This window comes from Rattus norvegicus, chromosome 11 (assembly GCF_036323735.1).
Source record: "Rattus norvegicus strain BN/NHsdMcwi chromosome 11, GRCr8, whole genome shotgun sequence".
NCBI lineage: Eukaryota > Metazoa > Chordata > Mammalia > Rodentia > Muridae > Rattus > Rattus norvegicus.
In genome coordinates this window covers 78,092,335-78,113,432 of record NC_086029.1, presented here as the reverse complement: position 1 = coordinate 78,113,432, position 21,098 = coordinate 78,092,335, and the positions used below count along the sequence as shown (strand labels likewise).

The 21,098-nt window shown below is 39.7% G+C and overlaps 1 protein-coding gene across 1 annotated transcript; it reads right to left on the bottom strand.

Moving 5' to 3' along the window:
* Window positions 1-14,682: 14,682 nt before the first annotated feature.
* Stfa2l3 (stefin A2-like 3) lies at window positions 14,683-19,698 on the bottom strand. Its single transcript, NM_001408865.1, has 3 exons — window positions 19,536-19,698; window positions 16,340-16,441; window positions 14,683-14,989 (listed from the first exon to the last, which is right to left on the bottom strand). The coding sequence occupies exons 1-3, from the start codon at window positions 19,617-19,619 to the stop codon at window positions 14,864-14,866; spliced, it is 312 nt and encodes a 103-aa protein (NP_001395794.1). The 5' UTR covers window positions 19,620-19,698; the 3' UTR covers window positions 14,683-14,863.
* Window positions 19,699-21,098: the final 1,400 nt, after the last annotated feature.

Here is a 21,098-nt window from a genome sequence, read left to right as displayed (position 1 = left end):
GAGCTTTCTAGTGTAAATAGTACTGTACAGTTCCCACGAGGCCATTCTCCTGCACAGCCAAAACCCAACAATCAAGAGCAGGGAATGAACACTGATGGCATCCTGACACCTAGTCTCCAGGTACCACTGAAGCATCTCAAGTTGTTGCAATATTGTCCTTTACCACAGAGGTCCAGTCCAGAGTCATGTATTAATTTCTGCTTTCTTTTAACACACTTATTTGTGTGTGTGTGTGTGTGTGTGTGTGTGTGTGTGTGTGTGTACAATAGAGAACTATATATTGACATTAAAAGGTTGTTATCCAGGTATGGTGGTTCTTGCCTTTAATCACAGCACTTGAGAGACAGAGGCATGTGGGGCTCTGTGAGTTCAAGACTAGACTGAACTAAATAGTGAGTTCAACACCAGCCAGAACTTTTCAGTGATACACTGTCTCAAAAGTGAAAGGAAATCTAAAAGAAAGTATGTCAAGAATAATATTTCAAACTTTGACTCAGTGCAGAATGAATAATTACAGTGAATATTATGTAGGGGCATGCAAGAGGGCAATACATATTCTCTTCTTTCTAAGACTCACACTCCTATGACAAGAGACAGTACAGAAAAAAATAGGATAGGTTTACATCATCAAAATTTTAAATGACACAGGACACTTTGAAAATGGAGTCTCAGATATGCAAGGTCAGCTGTCCTTAAATTATTTAATGTTCAAAAATGGACAGCTTACTGTAGATGTGACTAGACAGGGAGGTTTATGGCCTACTGGTGAAAGACTGGGTAGGAGAACCATCAGGGCTGGTCTGTTTGGATTCTTGGTCTACCTGTGAGGAGGTTCATCTCTAGAGTAGTGGGTAGAACCCCTCCTAGAATGAAGATTGTATGACCTCCTACAAGAAAGGAAGGTCAACTCTTAAACAAAAGGGCAGGAGAAGTTTTGAACAAGGTATATTTAAGTATTATGGCTGTCTTTAAGGGATTAGGTAGGGTTCTATGATCTGCTTTGGTAAAGAATATTTTTTTCTTGGTGGCACTAGGGATTGAACCTAGTGCCTTAAGCAAGTTTGGCAAAGAGCCCTAACATTGAGTTACATCCCTAACCTTAAAGTGTCATTTATTGATTCTGAACATCAGCAAGAACAAGCCATTTAAAGTTGGAAGATTTTAGCACTGAACACAGAGGCACATGCTTGTAGTTCCAGAATTTGAGAGACAGATTCAAGAGGATTTGAGAGCAGATCCATGAGTTCAAGATCAAGATGGACTACATAAGGTGTTGAAGGAAAGCCTGCATGTGCTACAAGAAAAAGACTGTCTTCAATGAAATCAATTATTAGAACTCTGGTTGACCATCATGATAGTTAATCCTGTCAACATATCAGGATTTGGCTAGAAAGACCTTGGATAAAAACCTTTGCACCTCACTGAAGATCGTTTGACAGCAGTCTCTGAAGCAAAATTCCCTTTTCTTCTTTTTAGACAGCCTTATTTCTTTTCTGTAAGTCAAACCTCAAAGAAGTCTACAAATCCTTGACATACAGGATTAAAAGAAGGAGTCTAAGATTCTGATGTTATATACAGATTACCAAACACTCTGTGGGTTCTGTAAATCTAAGGAAAGGTGATTTAGAAGTTTTTTTTTTTTAAGACATAATTTCAGCCCCCTGGTAAGAATAATTTTGGTTGTTTTTTGATATGTGTATTTCATTTTATCTTGTTTTTAGAATTACTTGAACACAGAAGAACATAATAAAATAACTGACACCTATGCCTCTTTCACTCAGAACTCTACACCCCTTCCTCTCGAATGGAATCACCCTAGTGTGCAAGGATGGGTAAACAGCAAGCCTCTGTCCCTTTTCTCTGCCCTATTCCTAGTTATCCCTAGCACTTCCCACTTGATACCTAATATTTCTTCTAAAGAGAAGCTTAAATTTTAAATGGCTGGGCTATTAACTCATCAGTTAGGAATCCCATCACTTGGGAAGCAGTGTCAGAAGGATAAGACTAGTAAGGACATGCCTGTAATACAGGCAGGAAAGTAGGAAGTTCAAGGTTTATAGTGAGTAAACCTGGACTGCAGAGTGAGTTCCAGGTCAACCTGGGCCACATGCAACACCCTCTTTAAAAAAAAAAAAAGAACACTGGACCTGGTGGCACACATCATTAATCCCAGTACTAGGGGGGAGGGAGCAGAGACAGGCAGATATCTGTGAGTTCAAGGCCAGCCTGGTCTACACAATCAGTTCTATCACAGCCAAGGATTGGTACACACGGAAACCATATATCAAAAAAAAAAAAGTAAGTAATAATGATAAAGTAAATATAAAAATGCGAGAAGCATGAATTAACATATCAGAATTACACCAGACTTCTCAACAGAGACTATGAAAGCTAGAAGATCATCAGCAGATGTCATTCAGTCCCTAAGAGAACACAAATGCTAACCCAGGCTATTATATCCAGCAAAACTCTCAATTACAGTAGATGGAGAAACCAAGATATTCCATGACAAAACCAAATTTACACAATATCTTTCCACAAATTCAGCTCTAATATGATAATAGATGGAAAACTCCAACACAAGGAGAGAAACTACACCCTAGAAAAAGCAAGAAATTAATCTTCTTTCAACAAACCTCAAAGAAGATATCCACACATACATCATTCCACCTCTAACAACAAAAATAACAGGAAGCAACAATCAGCATTCCTTAATGTCTCTTAACATCAATGGATTCAATTCCCCAATAAAAAACATAGACTAACAGACTGGATATGTAAACATGATCCAGCATTTGCTGCATACAGGAAACACACCTCAGTGACAAAGACAGGCACTACCTCAGAGTAAAAGGCTGGAAAAATTTTTACAAGCAAATGCTCCCAAGAAACAAGCTGGAGTAGCTATTCTAATAGTGAATAAAATCGACCTTTAACCAAAAGTTATCAAAAAAGATAAGGAAGGACACTTCATACTCATCAAACAAACAAAAAAAAATCCCCAAGATGAACTCTTAATTTTGAGCATCTCTACTCCAAATGTAAAGGCATCCTCATTCATAAAAGAAATATTATTAAACCTCAAGCACCCATATCACCTCACACAATAATAGTGGGAGACCTCAACACCCCACTCTAATCAATGGACAGATGAACTAAACAGAGACACAGTGAAACTAACAGAAGACATGAACCAATGGATTTAACAGATATCTATAGAATGTTTCATCCTAAAACAAAAGAATATAAATTCTTCTCAGCACCCCATAGTACGATTTCCAAAATTGACCATATAATTGGACACAAAACTAGTGTCAACTAATACAAGAAGTTTGAAATAATCCCATGCATCCTATTTGATCACCATGGACTAAGGCTTGTCTTCAATAACAAAAAAACAGCAGAAAGCCTACACACTAATGGAAGCTGAACAATAGTCTACATAATAACTTGTTCAAGGAAAAATAAAGACTTTTTAGAATTTAATGAAAAGGAAGGTACAACAAACCCAAACAATGAAAACTGTGCTAAGAGGAAAACTCATAGATCCGAGTGCCTCCAAAAAGAGACTGGAGAGAGCACACTAACAGTTTGACAGCAAACCTGAAAGGTCTAGAACAAGAAGAAGCAAATACACCTAAGAGTAGTAGATGGCAGGTAATCATGAAACTCAGAGCTGAAAAAAAAAGTAGCAAGTAGAAAAAAAAAGAACTATACAAAGAATCAACAAAACCAGGAACTGGTTCTTTGAGAAAATTTACAAGAAATGTAAACGCTTAGCCAGACTAACCAGATGTCACAGAGACAGTATCCAAATTAACAAAACCAGGAATGTAAAAGGATACATCACAACAGAAACTGAGGAATTTCAAAATATCACTATATTCTACTACAAAAGCCTATACACAACCAAACTGGAAAATCTGGAGGAAATGGACAATTTTCTAGACAGCTAGCAGGAATCAAAGTCAAATCAGGATCAGATAAAGCATCTAAACAGTCCCATAACACCCAAAGAAATAAAATCAGTCATTAAAAGTCTCCCAACCAAAAAAAAGCCCAGGTTGAGATGGGTTAAATACTGAATTCTATCAGACCTTAAAGAAGACCTAATGTCAATACTCTTCAAACTATTCCAGAAAATAGAAACAGAAGGAACACTACCCAAATCTTTCTTTGAAGCCACAGTTATGGTTACACCTAAACCACACTAAGACCCAACAAAGAAAGTGAACCTCAGACCAATTTTACTTATGAATATCGATGCCAAAACACTCAATAAAATTCTCACAAAGTGAATTCTAGAACACATCAAAATGATCATTTACCATGATCAAGTAGGATTCATCCTGGGGATGCTGGAATTGTTCAATATATGCAATCTACTATATAAACAAACTCAAAGGAAAAGAAAGCCACATGATCATCTCATTTGATGTTGAGAAAGCATTTGAGAAAATTCAACACTCCTTCATGATAAAAGTCTTGGAAAGATCAGAAATTCAAGGCCCATACCTAAACATAGTAAAAGCAATATACTGCAAATCAGTATCCAACACCAAACTAAACGGAGAGAAACTTGAAGCAATCCCACTAAAACTAGGGACTAAACCAGTCTCTCCCTACTTGGGCTGGCATGGTAACAACCCAACATTGGAACTTAGTGAATCGAGTGGAGAGTTTTCAGGAGCTCTGGGTTAGAGAGTCTGTTAAGATGAGAACAACCTGCTGGTGCCATATGGTTCAGCTGTGCCCAGCATAGTGCAGGATGGTGTATTTATTTCAGAGTCCATTAGGCTCTGCTGCTAACCTCTTTATCATCAGGTGAGCAGGTACAGGATGGTGGCTCAGCTCCCAGATGTCACTCATCTATCCTGTGTTGCAGGAGACAGCTGTGGGGACACCTCCTACTAAAGTGTTGGGAGGCAGAGAAGCAGACAGTAAACTGTACTTTTAGGAGGCATTTTCTCAATCACAGCACTCATTCTCCCTCCAGAGAACACCATGGTTCAGACACTACTAAGAGTCGTTATTAAATCAGGAATTCAGTCTTTTCTCCAAGATTCTGGTCTGTTGGGTCCTCACACAGTGTCAGGCCAGAGAGGGTTATTGTATCCCTAGAATGATCTGAAGGAGCCCAGAGAAAGTCTCAACTATGTGTCATTTTCTTTGTATTCACTGATCAAATATAGATGTACCTATTAGAACTCTTCATTGCAAATTGTAACCATATTTTTGTTTGCTTTGTTTTTATTTATGTATTTATTTGTGTGTGTGTGTGTGTGTGTGTGTGTGTATGCTTTGATTTTTGAGGCAGGATTTATTTATTTATTTATTTTTTCTTTTCTTTTTTTTTCGGAGCTGGGGACCGAACCCAGGGCCTTGTGCTTGCTAGGCAAGCGCTCTACCACTGAGCTAAATCCCCAACCCCTTGAGGCAGGATTTATTTAGGTAGCCCCAACTAGCCTGGAACTTTCTATATGCCCCAAGGTGAAAAACATACTTGACTAACATTCTCCTGCCTCAACCTTCCATGTTCTGGGATTAGAGGCTTGAGCAGCCAGCCCAGGGTCATCAGCATCTCTGAGGACTCTCAGCAGGATGAGGTTCCCAGACTTGCGACTCAGATAAACTGAGTCAACACATCCCTAACATTATCTCTTAATTTCTCCTCATAAGGACAGACCACTGATTGTACAGAAAACCCAGTGAGAAATATGAAAAATTCACAGCCATCAAGTATAAAGTTCAAGTTGTCTCTGGAAAAGTTTACTTCATTAAGGTTGGTCATGGACCTCCATCAGACACTGCTGCAACTATTACCTGTTGCCCCAACTGTAGCTTCATTTCTACTACTGCTCTTTAATTAGGACACTTGAAAGTGGAAGACCCCCGGAAGTATTGCATGTCAGGATTGTTACTTTGTTTTACCTTGTGAATACCAAAAGCTTTCTTCAGACCTATGTTAAGAAGTCAGTGTGACCACACACACACACACACACACACGAGTGAGAGAGAGAGAGAGAGAGAGAGAGAGAGGTATCTACATGCATTTACATTCCCACAGTACCATATATAATTGTGTACTTTGGTTAGTAGCGTTTGAAGATTGATATCAGAGCACAATGTCTACTGTAGAGCGCAGTAATTGTTCCAGCTAGTCAAAAATTGCCCTGCCATCAGTAGCTGCCCTGTCACCTGGCCTGAGACAAATAGGTCAGCAACAGTTTACAGACTTCCCAAACAACAGTTTCTAATCAATATGCCCCAATAATGGTTCTAAAATATCCCTAGTGATAGATGCAACAGATTAAGATAGAGGTAACCTACACCCAGATTCTCCTAATGTGCTTTAAATCAGGCCTGAGAGCTCCCTTCAGGGTCTTTTTCTTGAGTTGTTGTATGAGTCCCTGACATACGAGACTTCTACAAAATAAAACACTCTTGGCAGCTACATACTATTTATGCCTGGGATATCATTCTTCAGTGAAACATAGACCCTTACAAGACATGTATCCCTTTGAGTAACCTACATTTTCATAATCATTGTATTTGAAAATTATAGCTATATATATTTATTATTGCAGGGCTTTCACGGGAACACATGTTTTATAAAGACATGTAGAAATCTATATAGCTTAAGACAGATGGCCTTTGGCTGAGCCTTAGTCTCTCAGCCTAACCCAACTTCTCTGCCATTGTGTCTATCCACGTGGTTCTCACTGCCTATATCCCAGCTCTGTCCTGTCTCCCTTCCATCTTCCTTTGGGGTCTATCTTGTCTCTCCTGCATCTGTCCACATCTTGGCCTGCCCAAACATTCTGCCCATTCTCCTGCTCCACCTCCAAGCCATCAGCCCTCTATAATGCAAAAAGACATACTCCTTACACTACCATTTGGCTTTGGGGACTTTGTGGCCTTCCTCAGAGCAGCTTGCCTTTCTTTCTAGAGCTGGTGAGGAGGTGACAAACATTTAAATATCCTGATAGCCTGACATTCATTCAATTAACAATTGAAAGCACAGGGACACACTTTCTTTTTTTTTTTTTTTACAATTCAATGTATGTTTTATTCAACAATTCAATCTTCATAACTGTCACAATTATACTTATTTAAGATAATTATTGATTATATCTAATTCTTAAATTAATACAAAATTTTCGTAAGTTCTACATCTTACTGGAATGCTGTTAACAATAACATCAAATATAAAATATAAATTGAAAATGGATTTGTTTATTTGGTATAAATAGAATCACTTTTTAACTTTATAATCAAGAACTAGGAATCATGCATAATACTATTTTTTTAGATATTATAGACATAGATAGCCACAGAGTTTTATTCCTGAGTTTCACAAACTCCAGATAGTAGTCAATCAATGTCTTCTAGGAAATAATATTAAAGAAAAACAATTTAAATCACATTACCTATAGCTAAGTAACAGTATATTAACACTTTCCAAATCATGAAATGAAGCTTAAGTTTTCTAAACTTATGAGGGTAGAAGGATGGCTTAGTGTCTTAAAGCACGTGCTGGTCATTCAGAGGATCAGGGTTCAACTCCCAACACCTATATGGTGGTTCAAAATCATCTATAACTCCAGTTTCAGAAGATCTCACAACCATTTCTAGCCTCCATGAACACCAGGCACATGAATGGTATACATGTATACCTATGGACTAAACTTTGACCATTGCTTATTTTTAAAGGCTCACAATATAGCCAGGTATATCCTTGCAAAATTTCATATTAGACAATAAAATGCTATATGTCTTTTAAATTCATATAACGATTTTTTAAATTTTAGGACTAATATCCTTCAGATCCATGTTCTCTATGCCTTTATTTGGCATATTCTATCGTACATTTCTTTTTTTTTTCAGTTACTACTGTACTTTATTGTGTTCAACCAAATCACCATGTTACAAAAATAGCAAGCTGCCATAATAAAAAATAAGGCTCCTCTATGCAGCACCAGATAGCATCATTTTACTTTCAAGCCTAGAAATTGCACACTTGTATATAAACCAACCGAAGATGAGGATTGAGAGTTCATCTTGGTGGATTTTTCCTTTGATGAATATGAAGTGTCCTTCCTTATCTTTTTTGATGACTTTTAATTGAAAATTGATTTTATTTGATATTAGAATGGCTACTCCAGCTTGCTTCTTCTGACCATTTGCTTGGAAAGTTGTTTTCCAGCCTTTCACTCTGAGGTAGTGTCTGTGTTTGTCTCTGAGGTGTGTTTCCTGTGGGCAGCAGAATGCAGGGTCCTCGTTGCGTATCCAGTTTGTTAATCTATGTCTTTTTATTGGGGAGTTGAGGCCATTGATGTTGAGAGATATTAAGGAATAGTGATTATTGCTTCCTGTTATATTCATATTTGGATGTGAGGTTATGTTTGTGTGCTTTCATTCTCTTTGTTTTGTTGCCAAGACGATTAGTTTCTTGCTTCTTCTAGGGTATAGCTTGCCTCCTTATGTTGGGCTTTACCCTTTATTATCCTTTGTAGTGCTGGATTTGTAGAAAGATATTGTGTAAATTTGGTTTTGTCATGGAATATCTTGGTTTCTCCATCTATGTTAATTGAGAGTTTTGCAGGATACAGTAACCTGGGCTGGCATTTGTGTTCTCTTAGGGTCTGTATGACATCTGTCCAGGATCTTCTGGCCTTCATAGTTTCTGGCGAAAAGTCTGGTGTGATTCTGATAGGTCTGCCTTTATATGTTACTTGACCTTTTTCCCTTACTGCTTTTAATATTCTTTCTTTATTTTGTGCGTTTGGTGTTTTGACAATTATGTGACAGGAGGTGTTTCTTTTCTGGTCCAATCTATTTGGAGTTCTGTAGGCTTCTTGTATGTCTATGGGTATCTCTTTTTTTAGGTTAGGGAAGTTTTCTTCTATGATTTTGTTGAAGATATTTACTGGTCCTTTGAGCTGGGAGTCTTCACTCTCTTCTATACCTATTATCCTTAGGTTTGATCTTCTCATTGAGTCCTGGATTTCCTGTATGTTTTGGACCAGTAGCTTTTTCTGCTTTACATTATCTTTGACAGTTGAGTCAATGATTTCTATGGAATCTTCTGCTCCTGAGATTCTCTCTTCCATCTCTTGTATTCTGTTGGTGAAGCTTGTATTTACAGCTCCTTGTCTCTTCTTTTGGTTTTCTATATCCAGGGTTGTTTCCATGTGTTCTTTCTTGATTGCTTCTATTTCCATTTTTAATTCCTTCAATTGTTTGATTTTGTTTTCCTGGAATTCTTTCAGGGATTCTTGTGATTCCTCTCTGTAGGCTTCTACTTGTTCTCTAAGGGAGTTCTTTATGTCTTTCTTGAAGTCCTCCAGCATCATGATCAAATATGATTTTGAAACTAGATCTTGCTTTTCTGGTGTGTTTGGATATTCCGTGTTTGCTTTGGTGGGAGAATTGGGCTCCGATGATGCCATGTAGTCTTGGTTTCTGTTGCTTGGGTTCCTGCGCTTGCCTCGCGGCATCAGATTATTTTTAATCTTGCCAATTCTCACTTTTCTTCAGAGAATTTAGCTCATTATATTCAAGTTTAAATTTTTTCCTTTGATTGTCAATTCTCAGTTTCTTTCTTTTTGCATTATCTGTGCCCATTTACAAAACATTTCTTTTACTGTTTTGAAACATAAGTTCATTTCAGTAAATAAGCTTCTCTAAACTGTCCTCGGATACTGTCCACTCTGAGTATACATTACTGATTCTGAGGTCTGGGATTTCAGCTACAACTACAGCTGATGCCTTCCTTTCATGCTCCTGTGCCTGGATTCTCTCCTCTGATTCTTGTGTCTAGAATTCATTTTCTTAGTCTGGGTTTCATGCCCTCTATTGTTGTACCTGATATAGCAGGGCTTTTGTGGGATCCTGCTCCAGGTTGAATAAAGATAGGCAGACATCTGCATAAGTTAGAGCTGCTGACCTTTAACCTGGAGCAGTGTCTTAGCTAGCCTCTACCTCAACCCAACTTCTCCACCATTGCATTGCTCCACATGGTTCTCATTGTACATTTCCCAGTCCCGTCTCCTTTCAGTCTTCTGCATCTGCCAGTATCTCTGCCTGAACAGAATTTCTGCCTGTTGTACTGCCTCACCTTAAGATGGCAGCCCTTTATTCTCCAAAGCCATACTCCTCATTCAAACTGTTGGCTATGGAGGCTACATGACATTCCCCACTGCAATTTAACTTTCATTATAAACAAGTGACTAGGGGAAAAACATTTATATATCATAGTAGGCTGACATGAACAGATTTAACAATTGAAAACACAGGGATGCACTCTTTCTTCTGCTTTTAGTTTGGGTCTTTTTCTTTGTGTTTATTTTATTCATTTTTAAATAATAAATATTTTACTTATTTGCATCCCAAATGCTGCTCCTACTTCTTGGTTTCCCTTTGCAGAGTTCTTCCTACCATCTCCCCTTCCCTTCATCTCTGAGAAGGTTCCCCACTTGCTTATCTCCCCATCATGAGGCATCAAGTCTCTACAGGATGAGGCCCATTCTCTCCTACTGTGGCCAGCCAAGGCAATCTATTGCTACACATGAGCCTGGGGCTTTGGACTAGCCCTTGTATGCACTTTGATTGAACCTCAGACTCTGGGACCTTCCAGCGTCTAGGTTAGTTGACACTGTTGGTCTCCCTGTTGGGTTGACATCCCCTTCAGTTGCCTCAATCCTTCCCCAATTCTTCCATAGGGGTCTGTGACCTCCGTCCCATGTTTGCCTCGTTGTATCTATACCTGTCTCAGTCAGCTGCTGGGTAAAGCCTCTCAGTGAACAGCCATGCTAGGCTCCTGTCACTGAATACAACATAGTATGAGTAATAGTGTAAGAGATGGCCTGTAGGATAGATCTCAAGTTGGGCAGTCACTTGTTGGCCATTCCTTCTGTGTCTGCCCCATTTTTGTTCTTGTATATCTTTTAGACAGGAATAATTTTGGGTCAAAAATTCTATAAGTGCATTGATGTCCCCATCCCTACTCTGGGGGTCCTGCCTGGCTAGTAGAGGAGGTCTCTTCAGGTTTCATATACCCACTGTTTGGCATTTTGGCTAGGTCATCTGCACTGAGTCCAGGAAGCCTTCCTGCCTCATCCCAGGTCTCTGGGAATTCCTAGAAATTCCCCAACCTCCACCCCAACCCTTACTTCCTACCCTAACTGCCACCCTCCAAATCCAGTAGCTGTATATTTGTATCCATTTTTCTGGCACTCTGTGCCTTGTTCCTGTCTCTCCCTGTACATAATCTTACTCTCCCTATTACTTTCCCCTCTGCTCTCCCACCAAGATCCTTTCCTTTTTGTTCCTCTCATGACTAATTTTTTTCACCTTCCAAGTAGGAGTGAAACACCTCACTTTGGCCTTTTTTTAGATAAACAAACCTTTAACCAAACAAACAAGAGGGCACAGAGCCAGTATCCAAGTTAACAAAATGAGAAATGAAAAGAGAGACATAACAACAGAAACCGAGAAAATTAAAAAAATAATCAGATCCTACTACTAAAAGTTTATAATCAACAAAACTGGAAAATCAAGATGAAATAAATGATTTTCTAGACAGATACCAGATACCAAAGTTAAATCAGGATCAGATAAACCATCTAAACAGTCCCATAACCCCTAAGGAAATAGAAGCAGTCATTAGAAGTCTCCCAACCAAAGAAAGCCTAAGGCAGATAGTTTTAGTCCATAATTCTTTTGGATCTTCAAAGAAGACTGAATACTAATACTTCTCAAACTATTTCACAAAATAGAAACAGAAGGAACACTACCCAATTCTTTCTATGAAACCACAGTTACCTAAGTGACAAAGAGATCCAAAAAAAAAAAAAAAAAAAAAAACAGAATTCAGACCAGTTTTTCCATATGAATATAGATGCAAAAATACTCAATAAAATTCTTGAAACCGGGGCTGGAGAGATGGCTCAGAGGTTTAGAGCACTGTCTGCTCTTCCAGAGGTCCTGAGTTCAATTCCCAGCAACCACATGGTGGCTCACAACCATCTATAATCAGGTCTGGTGCTGTCTTCTGGCCTGCAGGTGTACATGCAGGCAGAAAGCTGTATGATGTATACATAATAAATAAATGTTTAAAAAAATTCTTGAAACTGAATCCAAGAACACACCACAACAATCAATCACATACTCAAGTAGGCTTCATCCCAGGAATGCAGAGATGGTTCAATATATGGAAATGCATCAATGTAATCCACTATACAAACTATACAAACAAACTCAAAAGAAAAAAAAACAATGATCATCTCATTAGATGCTGAAATAACTTTTGACACAATACAACAGCCCTTCATGTTAAAAGTATTGAAGAGATCAGGAATTCAAGTTCCATACATAAATGTAATAAAAGCAATATACAGCAAACCAATGGTCAATATCAAACTAAAAGGAAGCCAACTCAAAGCAATCCCATTAAAGTCAGGGAGAAGACAAGGCTACTCACTCCCTTCCTACCTAGTCAATAGAGTGCTTGACTTTGGAATCATTACAATTAGACAAAAAAAAAAAAAAAAAAAAGGAGATCAAAGGGATACAAATTTGGAAGGTGGAGGTCAAGATATTACTATTTGCATATGATATGATAATATATGTAAAAGACCCTAAAAATTCTACCAAAGAGCTCCTACAGTTGATAAACAACTTCAGCAAAGTACCTGGATATAAAATTAATTCAAACAAATCAGTAGCCTTCCTCTACTCAAAGTATACATGGGCTAATAAATTAAGGAAACAGCACTCTTCAAAAGAGTCACAAATAATATAAAATATCTTGGTGTGATTCTAAACAAGCAAGCGAAAAATCTATATGACAAGAACTTCAAGTTGCTGAAGAAAGAAATTGAAGAAGCCCCCAGAAGTTGGAAAGACCTCTCATGCTCATGAATTGGCAGGATCAATATAGGATAAATAGCCATCTTGCTGAAAGCAATCTACAGATTCAACGAAATCCCCATCAAAATTCCAACTCAATTCTTCACAGAGTTTGAAAAAGCAATCCTCAAATTCATGTGGAAGAACAAAAACCCAGAATATCAAAAACGATTCTCAACAGTAAAAGAACTTCTGGGAGAATCGCCATCCCTCACCTCATGCTGTACTAGAGAGCAACAGTGATAAAAAGCTGCATGGTATTGGTGCAGAGACAGGTAGGTAGATCAATGTAATAGAATTGAAGACCCAGACAGGAACCTATGCACCTATGGTCACTTGATCTTTGACAAAGGAGCTAAAACCATCCAGTATAAAAAAATCATTTTCATATATAACATAAACAAGGACACTTGCTCTACTATGCCCATAGCAGCTTTATTCATAATAGCCAGAAGCTGGAAAGAACCTAGATGTCCCTCAACAGAGGAATTGGGTACAGAAATTTTGGTACATTTACACAATGTAGTACTATTCAGCTATTAAAAGCAATGACTTCATGAAATTGCAGGCAAGTGGATGGAACTAGAGTGAGATAAACCAGACACAAAAGTACACAAATGGTATGTACTCATTGATATGTGAATATTAGCTCCAAACCTCACATGCCCATGATACAACCCACAGATCATATGAAGTTTAGAAGAAAGGAAGATCAGGGTATGAGTGCCTCAGTACTGCATAGAGGTGGGACATGATGATCGTGGGAGATATAGGGACAGGAGGACAAGGAGGGAGAGAGTAGGGGAAGGAAATAAGGGGGGCAGTATCAGGTGCCAGAGTGGAGAGGAGTGAGATACAGGTGGTCAGGAAATTGTATAAAAATATGTAGAAAAGTGGGGATGAGAAAATGGGGATGGCCACTGGAGGGTCCCAGACACCAGGGAAAGGAAAAGCTCCTAGGACTCAACAGGGATGATTTTAGTTGAAAAGGGGAGATAGAACCTGGACAGATCCCCTCCAGTAGATAGGCATGGCCCCTGGTCAAGGGATGGGACCACACACCCGTCTCAATGTTTTTTAACCCAGAAATGTTCTTGTCCAAAGGAAGAATGGACAAAAAATGGAACAGAGACAGAAGGAATGGCCATCCGGTGACTGCTACCCGAGGTTCTATCCTGTTTGCAGACACCAAACCCAATACTGTTGCCATTACCAAGAGGCACTTGCTGACATGAAACTGGTACGGCTGTCCCTTGGGAGGTTAGTCAGAAACTGATCAATGCAGGTATGAATGCTTGGAGCCAACCATCAGACTGAGCTCAGGGTCTCTGGTGGGGGAGCTGGCAGAAGGACTGGAGGAGCTGAGAGGATTGCAATCCCATAGGAAGAACAATGATCCCAGCGACCAGACCACCAACCAAGGAGTGTACAGGGAGGGATCTGTGGCTCTAGATACATAGATAGCAGAGGGTTGCCTTGTCTGACATTAATGGGAAGGGAGGACCTTGGTCCTGTGGAGGTTTGATGCCCCAGAGTAGGGGAATGCTGGATGGGTTGGGCTGGAGAGGCTGGGTGGGTGGGAGAACATTCCCATAGAGGCAAGTGGAGGAGAGAAAATTTGTGAGATGAGGGGCTTATAGATGGGGAACTGGGAAGTGGGATATCATTTGAGATGTAAAGGAATAGAATAAGTAACAAAGAATAAAAATAAAAATTAATTTTCTAGGAGGTAAGGTGAACACAATACTGAGTAATGAGGGAAGAAAACAGTTATTTGAAGAATGCATCTTTATTTTTTTTTTTTCTGGAGCTGAGGACTGAACCCAGGGCCTTGCACTTGGTAGGCAAGTGCTCTACCACTGAGCTAAATCCCCAATCCCCAGAATGTATCTTTATTGATGACTGCATTTCTTTACAATGAGAGGGATGAGATCATATTGGGATTTGCTGTTTAGAAGCTGGTCAGCTCATCATTCTCGGTTTTGTTAGTCTGGTATCCATGAAGTTCCAAATTATTTTCTCTGGAAATACCACTGAAGACTCGTAGGTGGAGGTAACAACCACACCCTACATCCACCTGAAAGACATAAAAGAAAAAAGAAATGGAAGAAGGGAGGAAGAAAGAAGAAGGAAGGAAAGAAAAAAGAAAAAAAAACAATGGAAGATAGGAAGGAAGATTATTTATGTGGGTCTCAATTGTATGACAGGTCTACTCTCTTGTCAAGACTTGATGTGCCAACCTCTCCTGAAACAACACTTCTGGCCCAAGGCAGTCCCAGGAACTGAACTCCCACCAACCCTTATGTTAGGAGAAAGAGCAGCTAACAATATGGCAGGAAACATATTTCCCAGATATATTTTTAATACCTTTTAGAAAAAGATTTTTTGAATTTAAATGTTTTCTTTGCCTGTATTTAAGTGCATCTTGTGCATGCAATGCCTGAAGTCACCAGAAGTGGGTGCTAAATCCCCTCCAACTGGAGTTTGAAATAGTTGTGAGCTGCAAAGTGGGTGCTGAGACCCAAACCTAGGTCCTCTGCTAGAACAGTCACTGCTTCTACCCACTAATCCATTTCTCCATCTGGATTTAATTTATTCTGCTTCTAATCAAATTCTTGGCACAGATTACATTCCAGAGTTACATTTTATTCTCATGATACATGGAAAGTTGCAGAAGGCAGTCTTTGTTTTTGGTGATTCTGTTTTCTGACTTCTAAGTTGGGAAAAAAACTGGCATACAGTGTGATAAGGGAAAAGACTCTCAGACTGTCTTTGGCACATATGGACTGCATGGTCTCCATGTCTCTGCTGTGTTGCAACCTACTTTGAGAATGCACACCAGGCTGTCTCTTTGTAATGTACAAAGAAAGAAGCTTAGGTTCCGTCAGGGTAACATGACCAATGGTTTTGAGGCATGAACCTGGGACTGAGACCATCTCAATAAGAATTGCAAATTTTCTTATTTCTGGAATAAATGTTTTGATTTCTATAGTAGATATTGAGTTCTGATATCCCTCCTGACTTAATCTTCTAATGCTACTAACTAAAGTTTCCTATTACATATGTCATTCTGATGAGTACCATGCAAGTACAGACCTGTGCATGCGTGTGTGTGTGTGTGTGCATGCATGTGTGTGTGTGTATGTGTGTGTGTATGTGTGTGTGTATCTGTGTGTGTGTATGTGTGTGTGTGTGTGTGTGTGTGTGTGTGTGTGTGTGTGTGTGTGACCACACTGGCTTCTTAACATAGGTCTGAAGAAAGCTTTCTGTATTCCCAAGGTTAAACAAGGTAACTCTCCTGTATCTAATGGGTTTGGGGGTCTTCCACTTACAAGTGTCTTAATTAATGACCACTGGTAGAGATGAAGCTACAGTTGGGGCAACAGGTAACAATTGCAACAGTGTTTGAGAGAGGTTTGTGACCAACCTTAATGAAGTAATTGTTTCCAGCGACAACTTGAACTTTATACTGGACGGCTTCAAATTTTTCATATTTCTCATTGGTTTTCTCTTCAAGCTGGGGTCTGACCTAATGAGGAGAAAGTAAGAGATGATGTTAGGGCTGTGGTGACTCAATTAATCTGACTCACAAATCTGGGAACCTCATCCTGCTGAGAGTCCTCAGAGATGCTGATGACCCAGGGCTGGCAGCTCAAGCCTCTAGTCTCTAATCCTAGAACTAGGAAGACTGAGGCAGGAGAATGCCATTCAAGAATGTTATTCAGCTTGGGGCATGTAGAAAGTTCCAGGCTAGTTGGGGTTACCTGTTTAATCCTGCCTCAAAAATCCCAACACACACACACACACACACACCCCACACACACACAGACACACACACACAGACACACACACACACACACACACACATACACACACAGACACACACACACACACACAGACACACACCCCAAAGGAAAAAAATGATTTACAATGAAGTGCTCCAATAAGTAAGTCTATATTTGATCAGTTTCCAAAGTCAACAACACTTAGTGCAGATTTTCTCTGTGATCCTTCAGATAATTAAAGGGATACAATAACCCTCCTTGGCCTGACAACAACAGACCATAATCTTGGAGGAATAGACGGAAGTTCCTGACTTAACGAGGGTTTTTCTGTAGTTTGTCCTTTGGTGTTCTTTGAAGGTGAATTTTGCTATGATTGAGAAAATGCTTCCGAAGAAATAGACAGTTTACTGCCTGCTTCTTTGCCTGCCAACACTTTAGTGGGTGTTGTCACCTCAGGCTGTCTCCTGCAAGACAGGACAGATGTGTGACATCTGAGAGCTAAGCCACCACCCTGTACCTGCTCATCTGACAGTAAAGGGGTTGGCAGCAGTGCCTAACGTCCTTTTTGGTCTTAAACCTGTGATCATGGGACAGTGTTTAAATAATTTTATTTTGTAATATTCCCTAGATATCTTGATTTCTTCTACACTGTTAATTTGGAGGAGTAGAGCTGGTTCCTTTCAGTGTTGTATTTAGGCTCTACACTTTGTATCCCGGTGCTTGAAACCCAAGGGAGACTGAGGAAATGTTCCTATCTAATAGTTGATGGCTATGGTATTTAAGCCTGAGACCCTGGCTTCCACAGAGTAGGCAAGTTTGCTATATTCCCTCCCTCTGATCCCTGCAAAGCTCCCCAGGGGACTGAAGCTGTGCAGTGGGAAAGGACAGGTTAGTTTCTTATCTGGGTGACTCTTAGGCATCTTAAGTCTTGGTTCCATCATCCAAAGGTAGGCTGGATTGCAACCTTGCCTGCTTGGGGGCTTTGAAGATCAACTGAGAGGTGGGACAGAAGCCAAGGCCTTTAAAACAGGAAAGCTCCTTAGAGGGTGAGGTGTCCCTGTTAATACTTGTGTCTCATTCTGCTTCTCTGGAGCTGCAAGAAAACATTTCTAAATTCATTCTATTATTGAAGATATGGTTCATAGATGGTGTCGTTAGCAAGATAAAACCTTCCAGTAGCTTCCTAATTTAAAATTTGTATGATCAAAGGATGTTTTATGTATGTATGAAACCCTCAAAGAACAAATGAGAATAATATGTTCCAAAAGTATCCTAGTCAGCAGGATGACGCACTTGTTCCCCTTGTTACTTGGGAGGCTAGGAGCAAAAGGCTCATCTGAACCTGAGAGATTTTGACCACTTGAAGAAATAGCAAGACCCGTGTTTCTAAAAGAACAGTTATTCTAGATAATCAAATGATCACCTATTAAGTATCATGAAAATATGCAGTAATTTCTTTATGTCAAATAACTATTTTTCTGTCTGTCCCCGTACAGTCCTGGATCCTGGAATATGTCTGTGGAATTTTTATTTCAGTCACTTTAAACATCAAGTATGCTTTGTCTCTGCTTGTTTGTTTTTGAAAAACATTTTATTCCCAGTATTTCAGTTAGTCCCTTTAGCTCTTTCTTATGACAGTGAAGTGGAGAACTTTTCCTTGTCATCCTATGTAAGGCCCTAGATCCCCTAAGCCTTCTAGGGTGCCTGGTATCTGATCCTACAGGAAAAGTGAAGTCATGGATAGGATTGCCCACACTTCCAGAGACTGTGGAGAAATGGAGACACCCAGGCCCGTCTAGCCCTCTTCAGTCAGATCTGCATTTTATTAGAGCCACAGGTGACTGGTGTGCACATTTAAGGTTGAGAAGATCAACTTGATGTGAGGATTTTAATGAAGGTATAAAGATTTAATATTTCTCAAAAAATAATATGCTTCAAGTTGTTTATTGAAATAAACATATGCATGAGAACTATTTAGCCTTCAATACTTAGTCACTGAATTTTAGGCCTGTGACCCCTTCTAGGATATTTGGTGCCCTAAGCATGAAGGCTCCCATCTGTTCTACTCTCATAAAATCTGATGGTGCGTCGTGTGCTGGCTCACAGCTGCAACCCCAGCACTTGGGAACTTGAAGTAACAGGAATGCCTTGAGTTTGAGGCTAGCCTGAGTTACCTACACACTCCACTATCTAGCAAAACTACATGTGAGACATATATACAAACAAATAAACAGACAGACAGTAAACCAATCTGGTTGTGATCTCTAGGTTGATTTGGTGTCATAAAAGAAAACAGCATGATGTAAGAAAATAAGGTGACAGATTACAAACCTACCTTCAAAATTTCCATGCATTTCTCTTTCGTAAAACACGTAGCATGACATTTTTATTATTTAGATGATTGTTAAACAAGATGTATTAACCTGCTAAAAACATTGAGTTCTATTTTTGACTGTGATGTTTTGGTGGGCATCGAATCCTGAATCAGCTCAGGAATTCTTAATAAACTTAGGTTCTATCACACATGAGCTTCAAGTAGTGGGACTGGAAAATTCCATCAGTGTAGTCACTGGGATGAGACAAGTAATGTCTGGAGACGATGCAGCATGAATTTAGCAGTGGCAGAATTAGCGGGTGTGGTAAAGAGTGCAGCTTCACAGAGATAAGAGTTACTTTGAAAGGCTTAATATTCCTCTTTTGACTCTATCAGGTGTGAACAAAACCCATATATTTCTGGTTTCTGTGATTTCCCACACTCTTACCACAGTGTCAAAATATGAATCAAATTATGAAAGTTTGATTTGGGATCAAGGTTTTTCTTAAAATACATGAACTTACCTTGTCAGCGATCTCCTGGATTTCTGCTGTAGCAGGTCTGGCCTCTGACAGGCCTCCCTTTATTCTTGGGGTGCCTTTGTCCATTGCTGGGCAGGGTGCTGAGAAGGAATGATCCTGCAAGCACTGAGAGTCAGGGTTTTAAATGTATCTGTAAACTCCTCCTCTAGCGTATTATCTCCACAGTATCTGAAGGAATAGGGAAATGAGTGTGGCCTCAGGGAAATGTTACTGCATCCCTGAGAGGAAATGCTGAGTGGAGTTGGGGGGGAAATGAGTTGGGGGAATTGAGCAAACCTGTGGGCCCAGGACTCAGGTGTGGTGAGCACGGCTCCTCCCTGCACTCTCTGTGCCAAAAATGATACTATGTTGTGTCACATGAGGAAGGCCATGTAGAACCAGGGTTTCTAAATATGGTAAACCTTGAAAACTTCTTTTAAGAGAATATTTAATTATGTCAAGGCTGGTAACTTAGGATCCACCCTACTTTTTAAAGATAATAGAACTGTCTTTGGTGGATTTTTACTTGTAGTTTCAAAACTGTTTATCCCCAAACATGAAATATAAAATGGCAAACACCTTCATTTCTTCTAATGCTGTTGATTTTCTTGGGTTTGCTGTCGTTGTTATGTTTTCAGAGTTGGGGTTTCTCTGTTTAACACCCCTTGCTGTCCTGGAACTAACTCTGTAGCCCAGGCTGGCCTGAGACTCCCAGACAGCTGCCTCTGTGTACCTCCCAGGAGCTGGGATTAAAGACAAGAGCCACCATGTCCTGTGTTATCTTTTGTTACTTTTTTTTTTCTTTAAAGGAAGGGCTTGCACTAGCCTACTCTGTACTGGAACTCACTCTGTAGCACAGGCTGTCCTAGAACTGTCTATGAACCTTGAACTTCTCAGTTTTCTACCTTCACTTTAGGGCCCTGGGATTACAGGCATGGCCTTGAATGTCTGATCCTTCTGCCTTTGCTTCCCAAGTAATGGGATTACAGTCAGAAGATAATTTATCAGGTAATATCTCAACCATGTAAAAGGTGGGGATTCTCTTTAGAATTGCTGGGTGAGGGATGATATCATTATGCAGGTGAAGGCAGGTGAAGGCAGGTGAAGGCAGGTGAAGGCAGGTACAAGATAGAATGAGGCCTGTCATTGGACAAGAAGGAAGGATGGGTGGGAGAAAATTTTGAGGGAAGAGGAGGAGACTGGAATGGGAAGGCAGGAGGAAGCCACCGAGAGAACATGGAGGCTGATGTTAAGATTCCACTCTGTACCTTTACAAGTTGTTATGAATGTTCTTAAGGGATGGATGTGTATAGGGCATTGTATGTTTAGGTGGGCAATTATATCTTATCAATTGTTTCAGAGATTATTGTGTTGTGTGTTCTTTCTTGTGGCAAACTAATTTTAAGAGAGTATGTGGCGTCTGGGACACTAAGCCACCATGGAATTGAGATGTATATTTCTGGCATGGTGGCAGCCTGCCTTGGGAACTGGATGGGTAGAGAGATTGTTACAAGGCTCAGAGAGAGGCCATTGGCAGTGAGATATGGGATAGAGCAAAGCGGGTGA

Excerpts from the sequence above, each read along its gene's own strand:
- Stfa2l3 (NM_001408865.1), bottom strand. The coding sequence starts at position 19,619 with ATGGACAAAGGCACCCCAAGAATAAAGGGAGGCCTGTCAGAGGCCAGA. Across the intron at positions 16,442-19,535 it reads TCCAGGAGATCGCTGACAAG|GTCAGACCCCAGCTTGAAGA; the intron begins GTAAGTTCATGT and ends TCTCCTCATTAG. Across the intron at positions 14,990-16,339 it reads GAAACAATTACTTCATTAAG|GTGGATGTAGGGTGTGGTTG; the intron begins GTTGGTCACAAA and ends TATGTCTTTCAG.